The sequence below is a fragment of the Anser brachyrhynchus genome, assembly GCF_964034855.1.
Source record: "Anser brachyrhynchus genome assembly, chromosome: 19".
Taxonomy (NCBI): domain Eukaryota; kingdom Metazoa; phylum Chordata; class Aves; order Anseriformes; family Anatidae; genus Anser; species Anser brachyrhynchus.
Genome location: NC_137712.1, coordinates 3,048,216 through 3,071,737, shown reverse-complemented (window position 1 = coordinate 3,071,737; position 23,522 = coordinate 3,048,216). Strand labels below are relative to the sequence as shown.

At 45.4% G+C, this 23,522-nt stretch overlaps 1 protein-coding gene across 1 annotated transcript; it reads left to right on the top strand.

The window, feature by feature from the left end:
* The first annotated feature begins 256 nt into the window (after nt 1-256).
* On the top strand, nt 257-23,401 carry UBAC1 (UBA domain containing 1). The gene is made up of 10 exons (XM_080562088.1): nt 257-674; nt 6,450-6,570; nt 8,508-8,581; nt 9,869-9,976; nt 10,549-10,651; nt 11,335-11,443; nt 12,870-13,101; nt 14,221-14,307; nt 15,195-15,333; nt 17,597-23,401. The coding sequence occupies exons 1-10, from the start codon at nt 537-539 to the stop codon at nt 17,710-17,712; spliced, it is 1,227 nt and encodes a 408-aa protein (XP_080418214.1). The 5' UTR covers nt 257-536; the 3' UTR covers nt 17,713-23,401.
* The last annotated feature ends 121 nt before the right edge of the window (nt 23,402-23,522 follow it).

Below are 23,522 nucleotides of genomic sequence, written 5' to 3'. Positions count from 1 at the left end.
GAAATGAAAATAATAGTAATAATAAAAAAATCAGCCTGCCGGGGTGCTGGCAGGAGCTGGGCACCGAGCCCACTGCCGACCACGGGCACCGAGCCCCGGGCCCGGCCTCGCCGTGGGCCGCGGGGGGGCGCCGGAGCGGCCGGACTACAACTCCCAGCGCGCACCGCGGCGGGAGGACTACACTTCCCAGAGCGCTTCGGAGGCGGGGAGGAGGCTCCGCGATTCCCACTGGGAAAACGAGACATTACTATTACTTTTAAAACCACAGCGAAACAGCAGAGACACCCCCTGGCGGCTCCCAGTATCCGCGGCTCCCACCGCGGCTTCCACTTCATGAGAGGGGGGAAATAAACTACAACTCCCAGCACGCCCCGCGCCGCCTCCACCTCTCCTTCCGCTTCCGCCCGCCGCCTCCGTTGCGCCCCCGCCGTCCCCCTTCCCCCCCCCCCCCCCCCCGTCCCCGGGCCGGGCCGGGCGGAGCGGGGCCTCCGAGCTCCCTGAGGCGGCCCCGGGCCCTGCATGGGCCGCCCGGCGCCATGTTCGTGCAGGAGGAGAAGATCTTCGCCGGGAAGGTGCTGAGGCTCCGCGTGTGCACCATGGAGGGCGCCGAGTGGCTGGAGGAGGTCCCCGAGGACACGACGGTGGAGAAGCTGAAGGAGCGCTGCCTCAAGCACGTAAGGAGCCGCCCCGCTTGGGGGGGGGGCGAGGAGAAGTGGGGGGCTGGGGGGGGCTGTGAGAGGGGAGGGGGTTCCCCCAGCGCCCTCTGAGTGCCTTTAAAGTAACGCTGAGCTGGACTAGGCCGGGGGTTTTGTGCACCGCTGCCCCTCGTTGGCCATCTCTGCCAGCTTTCTCGGCCTCTGAATTGTGAGAAAGGTCCCCGCAGAAAGAAATCGCCGATCTGAGGGCTCTGTGCAGCGCCGGAGGACGGCTTGGTGCGGGGGAGACCTTTCCCACCTGCGGTTCCCCGCTGCAGCGTGCCCGCCCCAGCAGCCCCTCTCCGTGCGCTTTATGGGCCGCTGAGCACAGGCCGTAAGGCACAGGTGTGTCTGGCCTCTGAGGGCTTCCCCTCCGAGCCCCCTGCTTTGGTTCTTCTTCGCGTTTAACAAGCAGTTAAAATGGTAAGTGCGGTGGGAGCTTCCCTTTTCTGACACCATGCTCAGCGCTGCCTGCCCCTGGGTTGGCGCAGTAGCTGGTGGGGTTCTCTGCGGGGAGATAACGGGCTTCTCTAGTGCTCTTCCTGTGCTCTGAGCACTAAGGCTTAATGGACGTGTCCAAAGGGTAAATTACCAGTCGCTGTCTGGAGGAGAAAACGCATAAAAATGCATAAAAATACGGTCTGTGAAAGGTGAGCTGGAAGACACAGGCTCTTTGTGCTCGCTCGCTCAACTCCCGCTTCTGTTCGTGGGCGCTAAATGGTAAAACCAGCGGTTGCAGGACTGTTAGGCCGAATTTCAGAGATCCGCCATGACTTTTAGTTTAAAGCAAAAACATCAAGCTGGACCTGTGACCGGGCCTGACCTCAGGCCTCCCTTCTGCAGCCATGTCCGGCAGCCTGGGTGGGCAGCCGCCGAGAGCCCCTTGGCTTCTCATTTCAAAAAGCAAATCCAGTCCCCAGGAGTGGAGCTCTATCAGCTGCATTCAGTAGTGATTTTTGTCTTCAAACCGTTACAAAGATGTTAAGAAATGTTCTGTGTTGTAGTAAAACAACGCTACGGTACGAGAACATGCCCGTAATGTGTAGTGACTTGGCTGTTTGGAGACTAGCAGGTTTTATTTTTGGAAGGAGCGTGCTGTGAAGTGAAGGTGGCGGGCAGCCCAGGTGCCCTCTGCATCGTGCCCTCTGGCTGTTTGCTTTCAGCTACAACCCCGGGAAACTCCAGGTCACGGTACGCTTTGTTTTTCTGGAGCCCGAGCCTTTTTTAAGTGCTTTTCGATTTGGAGAGGAGAGCAGCTGCAAATGGATTTGCTTCGGTTGAGGTAGGTGGGATCCTCCGTGAGGCAAAATGAGGGTGCCCTGCTGAAAAGAGCTGAGCGTGGGGCTCCCCCCGCTGTAGTGTTCCTGGAAGAAGTCTCCTGCTCCTGTCTTGTCCCCTCTTCGGTGCAGCTGAGGGATTAAACAAAGGCTGCCAAAATAGGGTGGGGTAATGATTACATGCATATGTGCAGAGCTGAAAGGCCTTTAATTATCAGGAAACATAATTGAATAGATGCTTGCGTTGCAGTGCAAGTCAGGGCAGAAGACAATTGATAACTTGGCAAGACATTTGATTTCATTTTCTCAGCTGCTCCGTGCTAATGGTATGGATTTGCATAACCATTATGGATAATATGGAGTTTTATGGAGGGGAAAAATAGAAATGGAAAAATCATGTCTCCTGATCACGGGTGTGTTGCAGTGAATCTTGATAGCACCTTGAGATAATTTATGCAGCCATCTCTCACAAGATGCTGATTAATATATTCTCTAAAGTCCTTGAAATCCTCCCTGCAGGAGGCGGAGGAAGATAATATCCATAAGGGTGCCCACTTCTCAATTAGGAAGGTGGACGCTCTGTCCCTCCGACGTTCAAATGCTTACTGAGCTCTGAAGTGTCACTTTTGATGTATATTTTGCTGAATTTGGTGGGTGTTTTTGCTACGGATAAAAACCAGCGGGAGGGTTTTTTTTTTGCCTTATCTGTTGACCTGTAACAACGTAATGGCGATTACGTGCCATTAAACTGCTGCCTTCGGTGGCACTGCCTAGTCTGTGAATAAATAAATACCTGACAGCAAATTGCTTCCCTTCCTAGCTATTTTTTTTGAACTCGGGTTTCTTGGAGCGGTGACTTTTCTCAGCGCGAGGTCCCAGGCCGAGGTCCGTGTGCAGTGCAGCAGGCAGGATCGGGCCCCACGCTCTGTGGCCTCCTTCAAAAGCGCACCTGGGCGCACGGGTGCGAGCTGTCTGTATGCGTAAGCCCCACCTGTGGTTCTTGTGGCGTCGTGGGGCGAGCTTCTCGTGCTCCCGTGCTTCTGCTCCCCTTCTCCTGAAGCTGCCTCAGCGCTGCCCGCCTGGCTGTCGGGATGTGCTGAGGAGTCCCCGTGGAACAGAGGTGCGAGGTGCTCAGAGTGCAAAGGCACGGTGGGTTCGTGCCCCGGAGGCCTCCTCTGTGCGTGTTTTGAGGGAAGCGGATGGTTTAAGCCACCCAAGCTTAGTAGTAGGGAGGGGCAGTACTATTTTTGAATGTTTCTGTTAATAAAAGCAAAAAAAAAAAAAAGGCAAGGAGAAAGCCTTGTGGTTGAGCAGGATTCCAAGCTCTGCAGAGAGCACTCAGCAGCACCGGGGCTTGCAAGCTCAGCCGTGGCTCAGGCATCTGCGAACAAAGGTTTCTCACCTGCCTGGCACAGCAGCCTGCTGTAAATTCCAGCGCTAAAAGGAAATGCAAATATTTACGCTGGAAGCAAAACCATGAAACAGCAGATCCCTTCCTTAAAACTCCTTTTGTACAAGAAGAAGCAGGAGAGCCCACCTTCCAGAGCGTGCTCACCTCTGCTGGTGGAGCAGCGTCCGCGGGGTGAGCCCTGGGGGCTTCCTCTCCCCCCTCCCTGCCCTTCCTGTGTGTTACTGCTCCTGTTCTGGGCAGGAAGATGTCTTCAGTTACGCTTTAAAGCACTGTATTTGATACAAAAATCCTGCGTTTTCCTCAGATGTTCTCATGAAGCAAGGTCCCCAGCGAGGTCTCATCGTTACTGGTGGAGGTTCGTGGTGGTTTGCTGAGAGCCAGCAGAGGCACTGCCTTCCGAGGAGGCCTTCCTGTTTCCAGGGCATGCTAAAATAGGCTAAGATATGCTAAATATTTCACTCAGCGTTCCCTTTGCTAGAGGTTCTGTTTGTGTATGCCTCACTGGTCTCTGCAGTTGTCACACACTGGTCAGGGGAACGGGAAATAGGAATAGGTGTCCCCAGGACTTCTCTTTTAAAAGAGCTTCCTTATGAATTCCTGGGGTGTTAGGGGTGACTGAGTGGTTACCTGCAACCTCTAGTTTTTCACATGCGCTTAGATGTTATTAGTAAATACCCTGATTGCATGCACAGCTTTGTGTGCCAGGGAGAAAATAAATAGTAGGTACGTGTCGTGTCCTCCTGCCCCCATCAGGGTGCCTCCCAGCTCCCGTTTTCAAGTTCTTCCTTTTGGAGTCCGACCCTAAGAATGTGTAAAAATACTATTTTGAGTTTGTTCGGAGAGATGTTCCACTGGTGTGCTTTCACGCCTTTTGGGTAACTTCTCAGATCAATTTCAGTAGCTGCTCCCAGTCCCTTCTAAGCCTTAATGCATTCTTTGGCGTTCGTTCAGCAGTTAATATGCTGAGGGATTAGTAAGAAGCTCCTGTTAGACAAAGCAGGGCTCGAACGCCCTCACCTCCGTCCTGCTGAGGCATCAGAACCGTACCCAAGTTCAGATGAGGAGCTGAAGAGCCACGCCGAAAACAAGCGTGTTATCTTTGGAAAAAGAACAAGAACCTGAGTTCTCCAGCAGCTGCAGGCACACCAGGAAAAGCGATGACGGCCTCTGAAGATTCCTTTGAAGGAGGCTGGCGGCACGCGGTGTGGTTACCAGGACTAAGTGCCACGTTTGAAGTGCAGCACCGATGTCAGCGGGGTTTCTGGAATGGCTCTGTCACCTGAGGGGCGAACGCGGTGCTCTGCAGACAGGGCAGAAGTGGCTCCGTAGCAATGTGCTTTGAAAGAAGTGTCACCGAGAGCCATTTCCCGTGAGCGGGGAGAGGTGAGGTCAGCGTTAAGTGGCCTATTTTGTGGTGAGAACAACAGCCTCAATTTCATGGGTTGGTAGGCGGTTATTTTTAATTCTGCCTTTCTGGAATTGCAGCCATTACGCTTGCTTTTTCCACTCAAACAAATTAGAAGTCTCTCGATGCGCTGATGTAATGCTCTTGAAGTCTCTCGCTGTGGATCCGTGAGCCACTCGTGTGTGAAGATGAGTCAGTTCAAGGTCTGTGCGCGCTCCCTGCTTCATTTCCTGCTGCAGCACCAAAATGCCAGGAAGTTTAAACGCTAACCCAAACTTTGTAAAGCTCTGCGGGGGCACGGGCACTGGGAGGCTGATGCTTATTTAGGTAAGTAGCGTGGCATTTCAGCTTGGAGCTGTCTTAGAAGCCCAGATGAAAAAGGGGGGTCCTTTGCCTTGCTGCTGGGGTAGCACAGGTCCGTCAGGCTCAGTGACAGCAGAACTTCGGAGCTGTAGGCAGAACATGGATTTGGTACTGGGGAGCAGTTCTGTGGACCTGAATCTTTGTGCCAGGAAAGAGGTAGGGCGTTGTTTGTGCCTACGTGTGTGGATATACCTGGTGCAGTCACAGAACAAACCTCTGACAGTGCTCGTGTTGTAAGCTTTTGGGATTTGAGCTTGATTCTGGTAGTGAATTAATCGACGTGCAATTTAGAATTGTAACAAAATATAGAACAAAACGTTCATACGTGGAAAAAAATTAGCGTATGTTGGTAATTTCTGGCTGGGAGAAAAGTTGGGAATGTAACTTCGGTTCAGCACTTCCAGCAAGAGCCAAGGTTAGGGCTCCAGGAGCCCAGCCTGTTGATTTCGTTCTGCACCTCGAAACAGGGCGCAGACGCTGCCTCCTTCCCAGCTTGAGGTCAAGTGTACCGAATTCACTGCTGGCAGTGGCTTGCGTGCTCTGACAGTGCCTGTAAACAGTAATTACAAGATGAAGCAGAGAAGCTCTCTTCTCTTTCGACGCTAGTTACAAATGAGAAACCTGCTGCATTATTGCAGCTTCCCCTTCTGCAGAAGCACAGGGTGCTCACGGGAGATTTCCACTCCGGTGTCGTGCTCGTTGCTACCCCCGGACTTGGCGCGACCATAGTGATCTGGTGAAGAACTGACGGAGCTGTGGGTCCTGGGGTATCCATGTTTGTTCCGAGTCTGCACGGGCCTGAGCATAGGACCAGGCACTCAAAATAAAGCGTGATGCAGATGTACTGTGCTGCAGAAGTATAAATCCACCTGTATAGACGGGCTCGGTGCCCTTGAAGGGTTTGTTTGGGGTGACGTGGATGTAACATGAAGTCTTTGACTGTTGTAGGGAAGTTTTTTAGAGTATCACAATCTGTTGAACTTAACGGCAGCTATTAACAGCATCGAGGAAGGCAGGCTGGAATCCTTCCTTTTGTTGATTATTCATCCCAGCCAGCAGCTTGGATATGCAGGCAGGAACCTACCACAGAGCATCGTCACAGCACGATTCAAGCCTCGGTTTCTTTAATAACACGTGTCCTGTGCGCTGGCCTCTAGCAGAGCGTGCCATTTCTTAAGGCGTTAAGAAGCTCATAACCGATGGCACCGTTTGTATGCGCAGAATCCTAAGTGCGCAGCGCCGTGATTCATGTAGAAGGCTTATTTCTGTCTCTGATCTTCAGTATTTATCTTCTGCAGTGTGTACCTGGGAGCTTGGAGGATCCAAAAACTGTGACGCATCATAAGTTGATACACGCTACTTCCGAGAAGGTGCTGACAGACACAAAAACAGTGTTGGAGGAAAACATTCAAGATAGAGGTAAGATTGTCTTTCTTATCCTACCAGCCTGGACATGGAAGACTGTTTAACTACTTGAATTCCAATTTTCTTTTTAATATCTACACTCTGCTTCAGCATAGGAAGCCAATTAGGTGGCAGGCAAAAGAAGGGGGGGGAAAAATACCTTCCCCCGATAACGTACAATGAGCAGTTTGCTTTCCTTAACTGTTCCTTTCGAGTTACAAAACAACCCAAAAACTTCTTGGGGATTTTCTTGAGGTCTCCAGGTCAAGCAGAAGGATGTTTGCTGAAGCGTGTCCGAGTGTCCACAGTTTATATCTTATTCAGTCCTCTGCAAGTGTGGGGCAGAATTCCTCACACTGTAGTGTCGCTGACCACAGTAGCGTACGTGAGGTGTGTATGTGCTCCTGAACCTTAAAGGTGTGGAGGATTAATGTGAAACAAAAGATCTAAAGGTAAAAGCTGTCGGGATTGCTGGAGTCAGTTTTTACAGGACAGCTTAAGCTCCTGGTCCCTGCTGGAGATGACAGGCCGTGTTCCAGGAGGTGTGAGAAGCAGGGCTGCTGTAGAATGGAGCATTGTCTGAGCCAGAAGCTCTACAGCAGTAGTGTTCTGGTTTTGCCGGAGCTCACACGGGTTGGAGAGCTGTTCCTGGAATCGTGAGCAGCAGTTTGGTCTCTTTCTCTTCCAAGGCAGCGTCACCTATCACCTCCAGAGCTGACCAGGAGTTGAGAGCTGCCATCTTCGGCAGAGGCGAGGGGCAGCTTTTTTGCTGCTCGGCGGGGGGTTATTTCTAGGCAAGGCACCAGCTCCTCCGGAGCTTTGAATTGCAGCGTACGGCAGCGAAGCAGTACTGAGCTGTCATGCGAATGCCTCTCCGTTCCTCCTTCCCCTGCAATGTGCTCTGCCTTTTAAGTGCCCTGCTGCTGTCAGGGAGGCGAGATCGCAGCCGACAGCTGACTGCTGCTGGCTGGCTCCGCTTGCCGCTGCACAGGACAGCCAAAAGGCAGCACGTGGGTCCTTTCATGTTCTCGTCAGCTGGGTGAGTGAGGGTTAACAGCCCTCGCCAGCTGTTGCTCCTGGCTGTTCTGTGCTGAGCCAGACCAAGGAAACTTGTTGCACAAAGCAGGATTTGTTTGCTTTTTACCTGCTTAATGTGCTGGGCTAAAAACTGCTCTGTCTGGCTGAAGGACTGCAGATGCCGTGCAGGCCTGCTCTGGGCTCAGAGCGGTGCAGTGACACAGACATCTTTATGTATGGGGTAATAACTCAGGTGCTAGAAACTTCTAAACCATCATATGATTTCTAGAAAAAGGGTGCCTTGAGAGGGGAAAGTATTAGTCCAAAAGCCTTAAGCAAGCTCATGCCACGTGATGTGGGTTATCTGGGACTGAAGACTTGTTTGCCCTTGAGGCTTGCCTCAGTTGGCTCAGTGATGCAGCCCCATGGTAGGCACTGAATTGCTCTACATGCAAAGGTGAGCTTCGTCCTGATACTGAAATTGGCTTCAAAGCTTGGCACTTCACTCCCTGTAGTTGAAGGAAGGCCCTAGGTTGGACCAAAAGCCATGACATGGCCCGTCTCTACTGGTTCCTCCTCAGTGGAGGTGCTGATGCGTTGTTATTATGATGGGCTAATCACTCTACTATTAACGTAATCATACAAAACACCTGGAGCTTTTCCTACCCTTTCTTTAAGGGTATTGTGTGAGGAGGAGAAGCCAGTAACAAAGTGTAACTAATGATGGAGCATGTTTTGCGTTCAGCACACGCTATGGAATAGCAAACGCCTAAGGGGGATGCGTAAAGCCCTGCAGTTTAAGTGAGAAAAAGATCTGATGCTACAGTGGAATTAATACAGAATTAATCTCTAGGAAAACTTGAATTTGTGAGGTATCGTACAAGGACTGTTTTCACATTACTTTCTAATGTATTTTGGTATCATTCTCTTTCCAGATGTCTTGCTCTTAATCAAGAAGCGTGCACCACCTCCACTCCCCAAGATGGCAGATGTGTCAGCAGAGGAGAAAGTGAGTTTGAAATGATTTCTTGGTTTGGCCATTTTGATTAACTACTTTATTAATGAGCTACAGAAGGATTGTTGTGGTCTACTCTATTTGTTTTGTTTTACTCTTTAACTGGCAAATACAGCCAGCTAAACTCCAGGGAAATTATTTTGTCTTTCTTCCAAACTTTGGGGAAACTGATTTTACATTTTTAACTTGGATTGGGAGAACATTCGCCTCAGAATAAGACATGCAGGTGCATTCTGTGGAAGTGGGATAGACTTATCTTTGGGAAAAAAAACGTCTGGTAACTGTATAAGCATATTTCAGCAACTGCCTTTTCTCTTGAAAACTCCACAGAGATCTATTGATTGGCTTTCCGGCTGTCGTATGTCTTTAGCAATGAGTGGCTTATCACCCTCTAACCAGGTCCCTAGAGCTGAAGTGTTGGCCCCCTGCTACTCTTGTTTTGTTTTCTTCTCACAACATAATTGTTACTGAGGGTCAGCGATACCCAGGGTGACACCTAGACGTGAGTGGCGCTGCAGTTGACATTAGTGCATAAACACTTGAGCAATGCTTGTGCTTGACACTGTGAATTCCTAGGTCTCTCCACCCCCTCCTTGCAAAGCTTTGTGTTTTCTTGCTTTCTGTAGGTATTGGTGTTTGTCTCTGTATCCCTTCCTGTAGGTATTGGTGTATGTCTCTGTCTCCATTACGGTCTTGCTGTGCAGAACGTCACCGTAAGAACCTAAGATACAAGACTGGGAAATATTTATAGTTCGTACCCTGCTACGTTTTCTCCTGGTCTATAAGCATGTACTGAAAATCCAAGGCACCATATATCTCTGCATGATACTTGCAAGCAGTAAAGCACTTCCCCTGTGAAGCAGTTAAGTGTTAGTGTTGGTACATCTCCCAACAAACCATGGGTTTGAAGAGAGTGTGCTCTGAGCAGGCCATGTGGAGTAGCGTACGGTCCTGGGAATTGAGGCTTCCAGTTTCTCTCCATGTTTGGTGCATCACTTTCCCTCTTTGTGCTGGGATTTCCCCACTTGTTTAGATAACAGAAATAGATTTTTAAAAAGGACTGAAAGTGGGGCAACCCAACAGGTCCAGTTCTGCTCTATAATTGCAAAATGTTAGCGCTGTTAATCCGTTGTATTGCTAGACTGCTGTTTCTCATAGTTGCAAGTTGCAGAGCACTGCTTGATGCCTTGGTGAAGAATATGAAACTGCTCTCAGCTATGCTATGTTCTTTGTTCTGTGGATAATGGGTTATGAAACCTGATCCTGTTTCCCATCCTTCAGAGGAAACAAGAGCAGAAAGCTCCTGATAAGGATGCTATTCTCAAAGCAACTGCAAATCTGCCCTCTCGCAATGTAGATCGCACTGTGGCACATCACAACATGAGGGATGTAAGTATTAGACCTTTTAACTCCTACGCTAATATCCAAGTAGGCTTTTATCTCGTATAACCTCTTCTTTTCCATATGAATGTGATTAGCCTTTCTCTGTAAGAGAAATTCAGGTGTGTATAAATGTATATTAAAGTAGAGAGTACAACCTGTGTGTAAATCTTAAGTCATTTAGTGATTAAAACCATAATTCAGAACAGAGTGGCTTTCAAATGTTTTATGTGTCCATGGGAAAGCCTCAGTAAATACTTCTCGAGATCTGGCGGATGTGCAGTTAGGTTTCAGTCTTCCATAGTTCAGGTGTTTGCAATTTTTTTCCTCTTCCGCAGTTTTGAAGAGAGTCATAAATGTTGACTTCAGTAGTTGAGTGCTGTCTGTAGTACTTCTAGCTGTGTCTTCAGCAGTGTGGGGACTCCTTTTACACTTCTGTACTAGTAGGCGCACAATGCAGTGAACAGCACTCTGTACAAGGGGCAAGACTATAGCAGAGATACTAACAACAGCCATGTTAACGCTTAATGATGCCTGTTTTTTTTCCTGTCCGAGTGTTTTCACAGCTTCTTTTCTTGCAGTTCCAGACAGAGCTCCGGAAAATCTTAGTTTCTCTCATTGAAGTTGCACAGAAATTGCTAGCACTGAATCCAGATGCGGTTGAACTATTTAAGAAGGCAAATGGTATGAACATATCTTTATAGTTATTAGTTTTATCCTAGGAATTTGTTTTCTTACGTAGCAAAAGAGTAGCCTTGCAGAGTTAATTCCAGACATTAATGTAATAGAGCTAATAATAACTTTGTGGCAAAGATCTCAACTTGTGGTACAAGTTTTATAAAACGAAGGAATTTATAAGGTCCCTTTGAGATAGATGAGAAGTTTCATTTAAAACTAAAACCAGTAGCAGCGAAACAGTTGGAAAAGTTTGCAAGACTTGGTAAAAAATAGTTGAAAATGCACAAGGAGATGGTACAGCGGGGAGAAATTTTAGCTGTAGGATCAGCATGGGAAATGCCCTTGAGATTTGCTAGGACTGGATCCAACTTTCTAGATGATTGATAAGCAAATCTTCAGTGAGTCTCCCATATATTTAATTATGTGAGCATATAGTCATGCAAAAGTTTGTCTGTTACTAGAGATCTTGAACAAATCTGGACAAAGTCTTTGTCCTGGAAGACTCTATCTGAGCCTGATTGAGCTGAGTGCAGCAAACTAAATGGTGAGATAGCAAATTCGGGGCAGAAACAAAAGCAGGGATGGAAGAGAAGAACGGGGTTTGAACTTAACCCATGCCACTCCACTGAGAAAGGGTTGTATTTTAGCTCGAAATCAGTCTGAACGTTGTTTTGTTTGTGTATATCTAGCCATGCTGGATGAGGATGAGGAAGACAGAGTGGATGAGATAGCTCTGCGGCAGCTTACAGAAATGGGGTTTCCAGAGAGCAGAGCTGTCAAAGCCCTTCGATTAAATCAGTAAGTGTACTGAGCACACTGCCTGTAAATTATTTGATACGGTTTTTAAAAAAAAGCATTTTTTTCAGAAGCCTCCTTATGTGGGTCACCTAAAACTAGGTTTGAACAAAGCAGTAGTTCAAAGAACACTTCTGTGCACAGGCAACGTGCAGGTGCAGATGGCCCAGGAAAGGGGAAACAGTGTTGTACTTGTTCTGGAAAGAATAGCTTGTCTGCAGTTCACAAGGCTGTCAGGCTGGCACTGTTTCTGAGTATTAAAGTCACATTTTCTGCTTTAAAATTTTAGAGGGGAAAAAAGCAAGCCTAGCCCATCCAGATTGGTCTTTCAGCTGTAGCAAAAATACTTTCTGCTGATCTTATAATATTCTTGGAATGTTTTTAAAAAGTCCAGATAGCAACTGTAGGAAAAGAGGAGGTAACGCAGTTCTTCTCATCCTCTAAGATGAAACAGCTGTGCTGCCTCGTTTCTGAGAGGCGGTTTCTTAGGCCATTCGTAAAAAAATTCTAATGATAGAGAATCAACAAAATATTCCAGTCATTCTTTTCCAGCCTCTCTCCCTTTGGGCTTAGGAGGACTTTCCCCCGATGTCCTCCATCTTTCATGTTGTAAGTGAAAAGCCAAGTAGTCAAAGGCTTCCCTTTCTTAGAATGTGTAATTACCGTGCAGTCAAATGAAATTGCATGTTCAGGTACGCTGTCGTTATCTTTGCTTCCTGTGTATTCATTGGGAAGGCATGTGCTGGGTCTCCCTCAAGATCCCTTAGCTTGGGTACTTGCAGTCCAGCAGTTGGCTGGGTTATGATCGTGGCGTCCTGTTGGTCTCCCCGGAGGTGGCCGCTCCTTTGAGGGATCGCCGATTCCTTCTTGAGTCAGTAGAGGAAGAGATGAGTGGTACGCATCCTAGTGCAATTGCCTGCATTGAATTTTGCTCTCGCTCGAGATATATTGTGCACATGTTGTCCCACTTTCTTCTGTTGTTAATGGCATTCCTTTATCGCTAGAAGTCTGAGAGATCTCTGTAAGAAGCAACAAAGCAGCTTCTGTCTGAGCTGTGCTTCCATGTAAATTTGGAACACACTTTGCAGTTTTGTCAGCAGTTGCGAATAGTCAGTGTTTGTTGTGCAATAAAGCAGATGATTTGGAGAATAAGGTGACTGCCTTAGAAATGCCTTTTAAAATCTGGGATGCAGCTGCCCAAATTGTACTTCTCTGAAGCCAGGATGACAGATGAGTGATAACTCTGGGGCCCTGAGTGCATGTAGAATTAAGGTGCTCCGAGGTTTGCTCCAAAACTGTATTTATGACAATTCAGATACTAATTAATCATTAAGTCAAGATACCACCAGGAATAAATGCAAAGGAAAATGTATGTGTAACACCACCTCTGGAGTGTTCCTCATCCCTTTTGTTTTAATTTTCTTTTCAGTATGTCGGTGACACAGGCCATGGAGTGGTTGATAGAACACGCGGATGACCCTGCAGTAGATGCTCCGCTGCCAGGCCAGACTCCATCAGAAGCCCCGGCCGAAGCTGGTGCATCCTCTGCTGAAGCAGCTGCGGGTCCTAGTTCAGAAGCAGGTGGGGAAGAGGCCAAGGATGAGCTGACAGAAATATTCAAGAAGATCCGGAGGAAAAGAGAGTTTCGTCCAGACCCACGAGTACGTGGTGTCTCTCTTGCTATTTGTTAACTGTTAGAACTGAAAGGGACTGGGTTGGCATCACAGAATCCAAACAAATGCTCGTTTAATAAATGGAATGGGACAAGCGTGCAGATGTACGTTATGCTGGTGTGACAGTATTTTAGCGGAAGTCTTCAGGGGCTGCTTGAATTCAGGTTGCTGAAAGGGATATTACCACTGCTGTCTCGGTTAACAGCATCTAAATTACTGACACTTTACACCTGAAAATTAGTCGATGCTACTGATATGACAGTCATAAAAAGCACTGTCTGGCATCAAGGAAGGGTTGCAGGACAGTATTGTCCTTTTTGCTGTAGAAAAGGACAGAAGAGCATTGTTGTATTTAGGGGATAAGGAAAAGTATCACCAGCAGTTAAGTCTTTAAGTCTTGCATCAAAGGCAGAAGTTATCATTTTTTCAGAGCACAATACTAGCTGAAGTGAAAATACGTGCTGTTATCACACTGTAAATTCACCAGGAGGTGCTCTTTAGAATCTATCACTTCACTTTTACAGTAAATGTTTTTTGTGATCTTAGTTGCAAGCTGCAAAAGTAGGATTTGATGACCTGGGTACGATTTCTAAATGATTAAATGTTCTCATAACAATATCTAGGTACATTTGTCTAAATATGCAATGCTCACTAGCAATATAATAAATCCCAGAAGTAAAACTTAAATTCAGTGAATAGAACTACAAATGCACGAGATCTTGGAGCTTGTGGAGCTTGATTTGTCAGTGAGAGATCAATCAAAGCCTTGTGACACAAGAGAAGTTTTAAAATGAGGTGTTTCCATCCTGTTCTCCTTCCCACACCAGCTACTCGCTCTTTGCCTTGCATTCAGCTTTCAGTAACGACAACAGGAACTACCTTCAGTCTCATTCTTAAGTGTCTTTATTATGGAAAAGGAATAAATCTTTGGATAGACAGTGTTTGAAAACTCTGTAGCTAAGATTGCTTAGTAGTCTGCAAATGGAAACAATGTTTTTTTTACCCCCAAAAAATCTGGACAGAAGGTGGAGGATGTGATTGTTTTAAATATTTCACTTCTTCATTTGTTTTAAATATTGTATTTATGAAGCTGTGCAAATCTTACAGGCTGTCATTGCCCTGATGGAGATGGGATTTGATGAAAAAGAAGTGGTAGATGCACTCAGAGTAAACAACAACCAGCAAAATGCAGCCGTGAGTACAATGTCATTTGTTCCTTATTGCCATAATCATCTGTTCAACTGATTTTTTCCTCACTGATTGATGTTTTGATTTATCATAAAGCTCAGCTGCTACTGGAGATGAAATGAACCCTCTATTCTGTGCCTTTTTCAGTTAGATACATAGTAAGAATACAAAGGTTTTAGATTTTTTAGAGGAACTCAGCATGCATGAGCTTGAGGCTGATCTGGTTCATGTTGCATATGTGGATTTTCAAAAAGCTTTAGAGAAGCTCCTTCACCAGAGGCTTCAGAAGAGATTATGCTATTGTGTAGAAGGAAAAGGTATTCCCAATAAATAACTGACTAAAGGACAGGAATAAATCAGGCAAGAGATTCAGGCCACGCAGCATATGAACTAATGTTTGGCACCAATGCATTCCAGAATTGGTGGAATCCAAAAATAAGAAGGTTTTCGAAGATTGATTAGTGGGTATATTAAGCAGAAAGGTGTGGATGCAGCTGGCAGTCAAGGAACCTTCTCAAGCATCCAGTGCTAGCTACTATCAGAGAGGATGTTGGGCTGCATGGCTCTTCCAGATGACCTAATGCGACCATGCTGATGGAGTTCCTGTGAGGCCGTGCATCTGCACGACACCATGCGTCTTTGCTGAGCTTTGAAACACACAAAGCTGCTATCATTTTATTACCATACTAGGCACTGCTGTTGTCCTCTTGAAAAAAAGGTTGATTTTTGTCAGAGCAACACACAAATGAATAGTGATCTAGAGTGAAAAGAAATGTATAGTTCAATGCTTCTGTGAGAGGAAAAATATTTTATCATGCATTGTCAAATGCTTTGGCAGACTCATTTTAATGGAATCAACCATTAAATATGTTGTGTTTGGTGATTTCTTTCAGTGTGAATGGCTGCTAGGAGACAGAAAGCCTTCTCCAGAGGAACTAGATAAGGGAATCGACACCAATAGCCCTCTCTTCCAAGCCATCTTAGAAAATCCAGTGGTACAGTTAGGGTTAACAAACCCCAAAACTCTACTAGGTAAGTCCTGATAATTTGGGTTCCTGATAAATATACACTCTCTGCATTTCTTAGCAAATAAGAACAGAGACAGGATGATGACAGCACACATGGTGAGATGTGCACAGCTCTGTACCCTTTTCCTCGCTTTCAGCAGCTGTATTGTTCGCTTGCTTCATTTTGCAGCTCAGCTGTACCACCAGCAGAACTTGGGGCTGTCCCAGAAATGACACTAATTCCCTAGGCTGCTGGTTTACGCTTGCTGAACTCAGAAGTTCAATAGCTGCTGGCTGCAATGCTTTTGTGGATTTAGGAGACCTTTTGTGTGCTCCCTTTTGGTTATGGGAGAAAAAAATGGAATGTCTGTTTAGAACCCTGATGAGTTCACAGAAAAAAAAACACAAGGCTGTCTCCTGCTGTACAGCTTACTGTGAGCTGCAGCCTGATCATTGGAATGGAAGATAACTTGTGAAAGTGTAACCAAACAAGAAGTCAAAGCTAAGGCCTTGCTTATCAAAATCGAGATAGCGTTTGTGAAAATATTTTTTTCCCTGTTTGTGGTAAAGCCTGTTTTCTTGGTCAAAAATGCGGTGAGCATGGCAAGTACTCGGCTGATGAACCTGATGGTGAAAAGTAAGTCTTTGTTGGATTGGTATGTCTGACACTGGACTAGAGTACAGAAGAGTGACATAGGCTCTATGTTGTGTTCATCAAATTTTGCGTTTTAGTGTTTGGCTTCAAAACTCATTTGAACACTTCCTTTGAAATAAAGGATGTGTGCGCAGCTCTGTCAGGAGAGCTTTTAAAAATACTTCTTTAAATGCAATCAGGAGAGTTTGCAAGTCTTTAAATAATTCAAGAGCAGAACCTTCCCACCCTCATTTCTGAACAAATGGTCTCTTCATTTCCAAAGAGGGTTCCACACTGCAGCTCAGAATATAAATAGAAAACGAAATGCCATTATATGTGCTTGTAAGGCTTGGATGAACATCAGAGGATACATCTGCAGATTGCTTATGTCACAGATTTTAACAATGTTTGCATTTAATTAGATATTTAAAGAATGTAGATAAATCTTCAGGTTTAAGCTCTTGAGTCTGTGTAAAAGAATACAGAGTGGCGAAAGGTGAGATCTGTACTTTATTCCGGGCTTTGCAGCAGGCATGGCGCGTGACCTTGAGCAAGGTATTAATGATGAGCTTTTCAGAGGTGCTCGGTGCTTATGGCTCGCACTAATGTCGTTAGAGCTTTGTAGACTAACACTTTGTACGTTCCTGGGAAAGCGAAGACACTGCCCCTCGTGCTGGTCTGCCAGACTCTTGTCACACTGACCTTTTGGTGACTCCTGAATAGATCAGATGTGCAACTGCTTTTTTAGTCCTGTTCCGTAATGACTGCTCCAAATGTCCAGTAGTCCAGCGCAGGGTCTGTCGTAAAGGTTATAAATTATTTCGTGGATCGTTCTTTTGCCAAAGTTGTGGCTTAGCTCTTGCACTAGGTGCCTGGTTCCTTCAAAATAAGTAGAAGGGGGAAAATTGGCATGCAAAAAAAAAAATATCTTAGTGTAAAAACAGCTCTGTATAGAAAGAATAAAAATTGCTCTTAAGTATTTGGATCTCTGTCACTGTTCAAAAATAGGGGCAGTCGTTCTGCACAGACAGCCTTCCCCCTTCTGTCTGTGTCTAGGCAGGTAGGCCTGGCTGTTCCCCCTGTCCCCTGACATGCTCCCCGATGTCCTCAGCCCTCCAGATGGCAGGAAGGAGAGCGCGCACACTGTTCAGAGGGAAGATGCTGCTTCCCTTCTGGCTCCAGGGGCCTCCGTGAAAAGATAGAGCCCTGAGATCTGGGGGCTGGCTCTGCTGCTCATTCCTAGGTAGCCTTTGCCATACCTACTTCTTATTTTGCTGGCTTAGTTTCCCATTCTGAGATATTATAAGAGTAACCAGAGTAAATGTTTGTGAAGTGTTTAGCTCTTCAAGCCCGTGTCCTTGAGGCTTTGTAAAATGGTTTATAATCCAGGCTGAGTATTTAATCAGCCTCTGCCCGCAATGAATTTGATGCAAAGGAGTGAGGGAAGTGTAACAGCCTGTAGCATCCCGGTCTGTGGAGATTTGGGAGTACGAATGGTAAGTGTATGATGTGTTCTCACCGTGGGGGGGGTGCTTGCCCACTGCGTTAGGTAAGTTTTAGCTATTTCTAACTCTCCTGTCGTTGAAGCATCCCAAACGTGGAGGCATCTGCTGACTACAAGCCTAAACACGTTGTGCTTTCCATCTCTTGGCAGCCTTCGAGGATATGCTTGAAAACCCCCTGAACAGCACTCAGTGGATGAATGATCCCGAAACGGGGCCTGTCATGCTACAGATCTCCCGAATCTTCCAGACACTGAATCGCACGTAGAGGGGGATGCCAGTCCACTGTGCCACTTCCTACTGTCCCTCGTGTCACCTTCTCCTCACGGGAGGGTGCATGGGTTGTTGGGGGGGTGGGGGGTGGAAGGGGCAGGAGGGGGCAGATTCTGGCCGAGGGGGTGTCTCGCACGGGGTATGTAGTTAACGGCCAACTGCAATTAATTGCCTTGTGGATTTAGTGTTAGTGGAAGAGGTTTGAAGACTTGTTTATGTTTTTTCAGGTATTAGGTTAAAAATAAAGTATATCAAAAATAGGAAAAGGTTTTGTGAAAACAATTAAGAATCTGTTGGAAAGAAATACGATATCGCTTGTCAAAAAGGCCTGTGACAGTAGTTTTCTAGCCAGTTTTACTAGCGTCTGGCTAATGTTTACAAAAGGTCACTGACCACTAGCATAGGATATTAATCATCTCCATGCAGTATTAATTTATGGCTATATCAAATTATAAAACGCTTTTTAAAATTGATTCTTAGGAAACATTTTTTAAAAGTCCAAATATTGGGAGAGCAAGCACATTTCTATCCAAACTTGTCTGTCTTGCATTATAATTTAAACAGAATAATTCATAGATGGAATTCTTTTAATAAATAGCATTACTTTTTCCTATTTATTTTCTGCGTTAGTGTTGTTCCAGTCCTGCAGCAGTTACACTTCTAGGAGGTTCTCTGCCAGCTACGTTAAAGATGCAGTATCTCTTTCGCAACAGAACTTACTACACCGACCCTTGGATTCTCAAGTAGGCTGCAGTTCATCAGTTTACACTATGCCATATCGTAGCGCAAAGAGGATATCTTCACGTTGAATCTTTTCCATTTTTGTGTGCACGGTTTTGGAAAGGGGGACTTGTGACTTTGTTTCAAACGGTTTGCAAAAAAAAAAAAGCAACTAATTTGCATGGGTTTTCAGTGAACGGTGATCTGCAAAGATGCAGAAACACGTAGGTTTTTATCTTGTTTACCATATTTAAAAGCACGCTTAAAATTATCTACTTTGAGATGGAAGTGTTTCTTCTTGACCCTTTCACCTTGGAAATACCACGAAAGTCAGGCTGTGTCTTTGCTAGTTTTGTCAGAAGATTGATTTAAGCTCACAACCGCTGTCTGAAATCTTATTAAGGAGAGAACTCACCGGTGAATAGCCAGCTAGTCGTTGCGATTGGGCTACGCGGGTGTCACTTCTTTATACGGGCTGAACAAAAATGTTTGTTTTCAAGTTAGTGAAACCTGGTTGACGTCTGTCATAATCCTTGCTGTGTCTTGCCTTGGAAAGGCAGGCGAGGCGAGACCTGCTTCTCCAAAGTGCAGTTCAATCAGGAGGAGACCTTATCCTTAAATAGCACAGAGGTGTCTGTCAAATAGATCCTAAATAACTCTGCTAGTCACCTTTATTTTACAACTGGTTTTGTGCAGTTATTTTATTTTTTTTAAACAAAAATGTAACAAGATGCAACCCGAAACCTTTGTAACAAGTTTTGGCCTGAACTTGGCATCTAATCTGTACTATTATGCAGTCAAGGCACTGAAGTTGCCAGTTTCACATAATTAGTATGAAGGGTGGGGAAACCAAAACAGCATGAGATTTTATCTCAACTTACTATCCCAGGATTTTTTCATTTGTTATCTGTAAATTCATATTAAGCTTTACAGTTCACGACAGCAGAAATATTTACTTTTACATTTAGAATTTCTAAGATTTAGAGATGTTTGTTCAAATTGGACAGTAAAAACATTTTCCTGGATTCTTGCTAAGAACAGATTGACAGCATGACTTGAAGTTGTTACTTTGTCTTACAGTACTAAAAGCAAGGAACCTGATTCAGCAACCCAGTAAGTTCACAAATACTCGTGGCTAGTTGTGATTGAAGGTTGTAGCGTAATGAAAGATGAGTTTTTAAAAGACAACGCTGGGAAAAGACTATCCTGTAGTTTGGGTGGGTTTTGGCTTCTGAATGAGTAAGCTAGAGGTTCAGAATTACTGAATAGATACTTGGGAAGCTGTCTTTTGCTCTTGGAATATCGTAAAGACTTGTCAAAAGACCATTTCTGTGCTGCTTTTGGTTTCAGTAATACATGATCAGACTCTAGAGTGGCTGCAGAGCTTCCAGACAGACCAGGTGAGAATCCCCTGTCAGCTTTAAATTCTTCTAAACCCTTGGCCTCTGGTTTGCTAGCAAAACCTGGGTGAGTGGCCACATGGCAGGAGCACGCAACCCACGTTGCCTGCACTGGCACGGGAGGAGCTGCCCCTGGGACCGTCTGTTGGCTCTGATGTGACAATGTGGAGGATGAATTTGAACCAGCTGTCTAATTTTTAGGTGGTTGAAACTGAGTGTGCTCCTGATTTGCTGTCTGACCTCCTTCAGAGGAGCAGAGTGGCCACTTGTAAGGGTGGAAGTTTGCTGCTTGTGCATTTCTGCCACGTGGTGCTGCCAGGAGCTGCTACTGAGCAGGTTCTTTCAGTGTCAGTTCGGTAGGGGTGATAAAGGCCATCGGAGCTGCCTCCCTTGGTATGTCAGAACAGGATCAGTGCCACTGACCATCTTAAAAGGAAATAAAACATGAGTAAAATGAGGCACACGCACACATAAGAGACAGGATACCCAGCTCCAACAACATGACCTAATGTTGTAGCAACAGTTAGAAACTGTACAGATAAAGGAATACTGCATCTTTAAAATGCTCGAAGGCTTGAGAATGCGGTTGTTTCTGGCTTTTCTCTTTTCAGAGCTTGGCAATTACACAGCTGAAGTGTTGGTGAGCGTGTTCTTCCAATCTGCCAAAGCAGCTTGTTGCTTGGTATGGCTGCTTGTCTTGTGAGAACTTAAGCTTCCACTGGGCAGTCCCTGAAAGAGGCCAAAACTTACGAGGTGTGGTGTTCACAGCAAGGCGTAAGAGTTGATCTAGAAGAAACAACTACCCCTTAGGTTAAACAAACCCTTTGAGGAATTGATCAAGTAATCAGTGTTGTCCTGTGAGTATGAAATAGTAGAGGGCTTAGGGAGCTGTGTGTCCTTGCAACGTGTGGGTGTATTGCTGCTTCATCAGTTAAAGGTGGGTTGAGGGAAGCTAAGTCCATTGTGCTTGCAAGAGTATCGACTGTAGCAATTTTTACGAAACCTGCAAAATACTGAAGGATCACTGCTATTTAGTCAGTGTGCATAGGCAGGTCTCCAGGCACAGCGTATGTGGTAGGAGTGCTGCCTGGGGGCGAATTGTCCTATTCTGTGGCTGAAGGCTAGAGGACTGGTGGATCTGGTCTGCAAGCCAGTGAGAGGTCCCTAAGCAATTTGGCATAGAAGTTTTTGTTAAAAATAAATTTTGTAAAAAAAGCTAATTTTGTGAGGAATAAGGATTTACAGGTTCAGGTCCTGTGCTTGTCTCTGGTGTTCAAGTTAAGACTAGCAAAGACATGTCATGCTTAAGTGTCTTATAACATGGTCAAGGGAATATTTGGAAGCCTGCAAAATCAAGGAAAAGTAAGGAATCGAGGAAGTGGGGTGCTAGGTGGCTCTTACAGTGCAGTGTCTGTTTCTTATAGTTTTAGCTCTTTGCCCCATACATTAATAAAGACAATCTTCTGCCTTTTGATATTACATGACTCTTGAAAGCTAGCTATTTATTTAAATATATGTAATTTATAATTTTGTCATCAAAACACTGATATTTTTAATAGAAATGTACTATATGGAAGTTTGTTCTCAGGGCTTCATGTTTATACTCTGTAGGGGGGATGCATTTAAAAGGATGTATTTGGAAAAAATGCCAGTGGCCACTTTGCAGCTTGGACCTTGGTTGGTCTTGACCTGTGAGACCAAGCTAGCGTAACGCTCCTGATAAACCTCTTGTGTTAGGTACAGTCCAAAGAATCTGCCAGTCTTTTTTCTCCGTGAGAGCAGTAGCATGAGTCTTCCTTTAAGATTGCTGCATCATCATATGGAAGTGGTCACACGAGATTACCCAGCCCCTTCACAGTTCGCTGATCTTTACACCTTTTCAAGGACGCTTCTGTTCTCCATGCAGCTGGAAAATTAACCTGCACTGTTTCTAAAGCAGTCATTGCACTTCTGCTCTTCTGGGGAAGTGTGAGGTTTGTTCCTGCAAGAACTCTGAAGCCTGCAGCTAATTGCTGCTGCTTGGCTGCTCGCAGCCTTTGTCACAGATGTGTCCCAGAACCTTGACCCCCATTTCGTTCCTCGCTGTCCTGGAACCAAGCTTGTCTTTTGGAGATTGATCTTCATATCCAAGAAATGCTTAAGTGGTTATTGAAATCCTTTTTAGTTGGGACTCATTTTTTTTCCACATAATGATTCACGGGCTGAGGATCTTTAATGTATTTTGAAAGTTGTTTAAATAAGCATTGCACCAAATGAATGTATTGTGACACTGTCAGCAAATGTTGCCTGTAGAAGAGAGGAGAGGTTCCCAGGGATCTCAACTTCAGCAGCAATTTTCCTAAAGTATTGTGCACAGGATAGTGAGTGTTTCATCCAAGGTAGTAGCCCATTTTTCTACTTTTAATAAGTAGCATTTTTATTAACTGGCAGAAGAGCAGCACTTGCAGCTGGGTATTTCCATTCAACTGTAACTTGTTATGCTTTGAGGCATAAGCAAGCCACTGACTGTCCTCTCTGGGGCTGGTTATTTTTCTGAAGCATTTGTCTTGGCCCTTGTCGGAGTTCGGACGGTTGGTGAGCTTGGCCAGGGTTGCAACCCCAATGTTCCTGCAGAGGAAAAAGCAAGCAGTGTACTTTATGTCTACATGAATGTGTTGTCGTGGTGGTTGTGCTCATCTACATCCTAACATCTGGGTATAACTACAAATTTTTTTAAGGACCTCTTGCCCTAGATTTAAAGATCTTCAATGCAGATCCTGTTTGCAGCATGTGAACTTCAATAAATGTATTAAATTCTTTCTGAATTTGGATATAGTTTTATATCGTGCTCTGGGGAGAGGGAAGAAATTGGATCATGTTTTAAACAAAGCCCCACAAAACAGTGTCTTTGTTACAGCAGGTAACAGGGGCCTATAGAGATTTTTAATTTGCATATTTTTATCATAGTTAATGAACTGTACAAGAATGATTTGCTATCCAGCACTTACCACAAGGCAGCACCGGTAAAATTATATTGCAAGGTACTGACTTAACGTTTTTCATTTCACCTGTGTATAAAATAATTAGGTACAGCATACGATAATTTTTATATGGAGCTGACACTGATGTGTGGCATGCACAGCTGTTTCTAAGATGTAATGTTACTTTTATGAAGCTTAACTAGGGCAGACATCACTGAGCCTGTGAATTCAGCGTTCATTCTGGACACGTTCGCGTGGGTCAATGACTTCTCCCTGGCTGGGGAGACCAGCAGGCTTTGCTTTGATACAGGAGCCCTCCAGGCAGAGAGTAAGAAGTGCTACCGATTTGTTATCCTTCTAAACAGTCGCTGTTGTCTACTGAAACATGCCCCTAGAAGTTATTGAGGTCGTTAGCAAAGCCAGACCCATTCAAACTGGAACTGTTGCGTACCTTTAGCATGTGGAGAAAGCATCCCCACAAGCGAGACTAGAATGAATGCTGAGTCTTTAAGCCTGCTCACACATACACACTAAAGACACTGATGTTGTATGCTGTAAATTTATAATATATCTTAAAAATAAAGTTTTTTTTGATTTATTACAAGGTGTTCCGAAACATCATTTTCAGAAGTAGCAAAGGCTTATGAAAAATTTGGAGTCGGGTTCCTTGGAGACTGCTGGAGTTGTTTCTCAAGAAATAAGGTATTTTGTAGGGTTATAGATTA

Bases quoted from the DNA above. Each gene is read 5' to 3' on its own strand.
- UBAC1 (XM_080562088.1), top strand. From the start codon at position 537: ATGTTCGTGCAGGAGGAGAAGATCTTCGCCGGGAAGGTGCTGAGGCTC. The intron at 675-6,449 runs GTAAGGAGCCGC...TATCTTCTGCAG, and splicing joins AGGAGCGCTGCCTCAAGCAC to TGTGTACCTGGGAGCTTGGA. The intron at 11,444-12,869 runs GTAAGTGTACTG...TTTTCTTTTCAG, and splicing joins AAAGCCCTTCGATTAAATCA to TATGTCGGTGACACAGGCCA.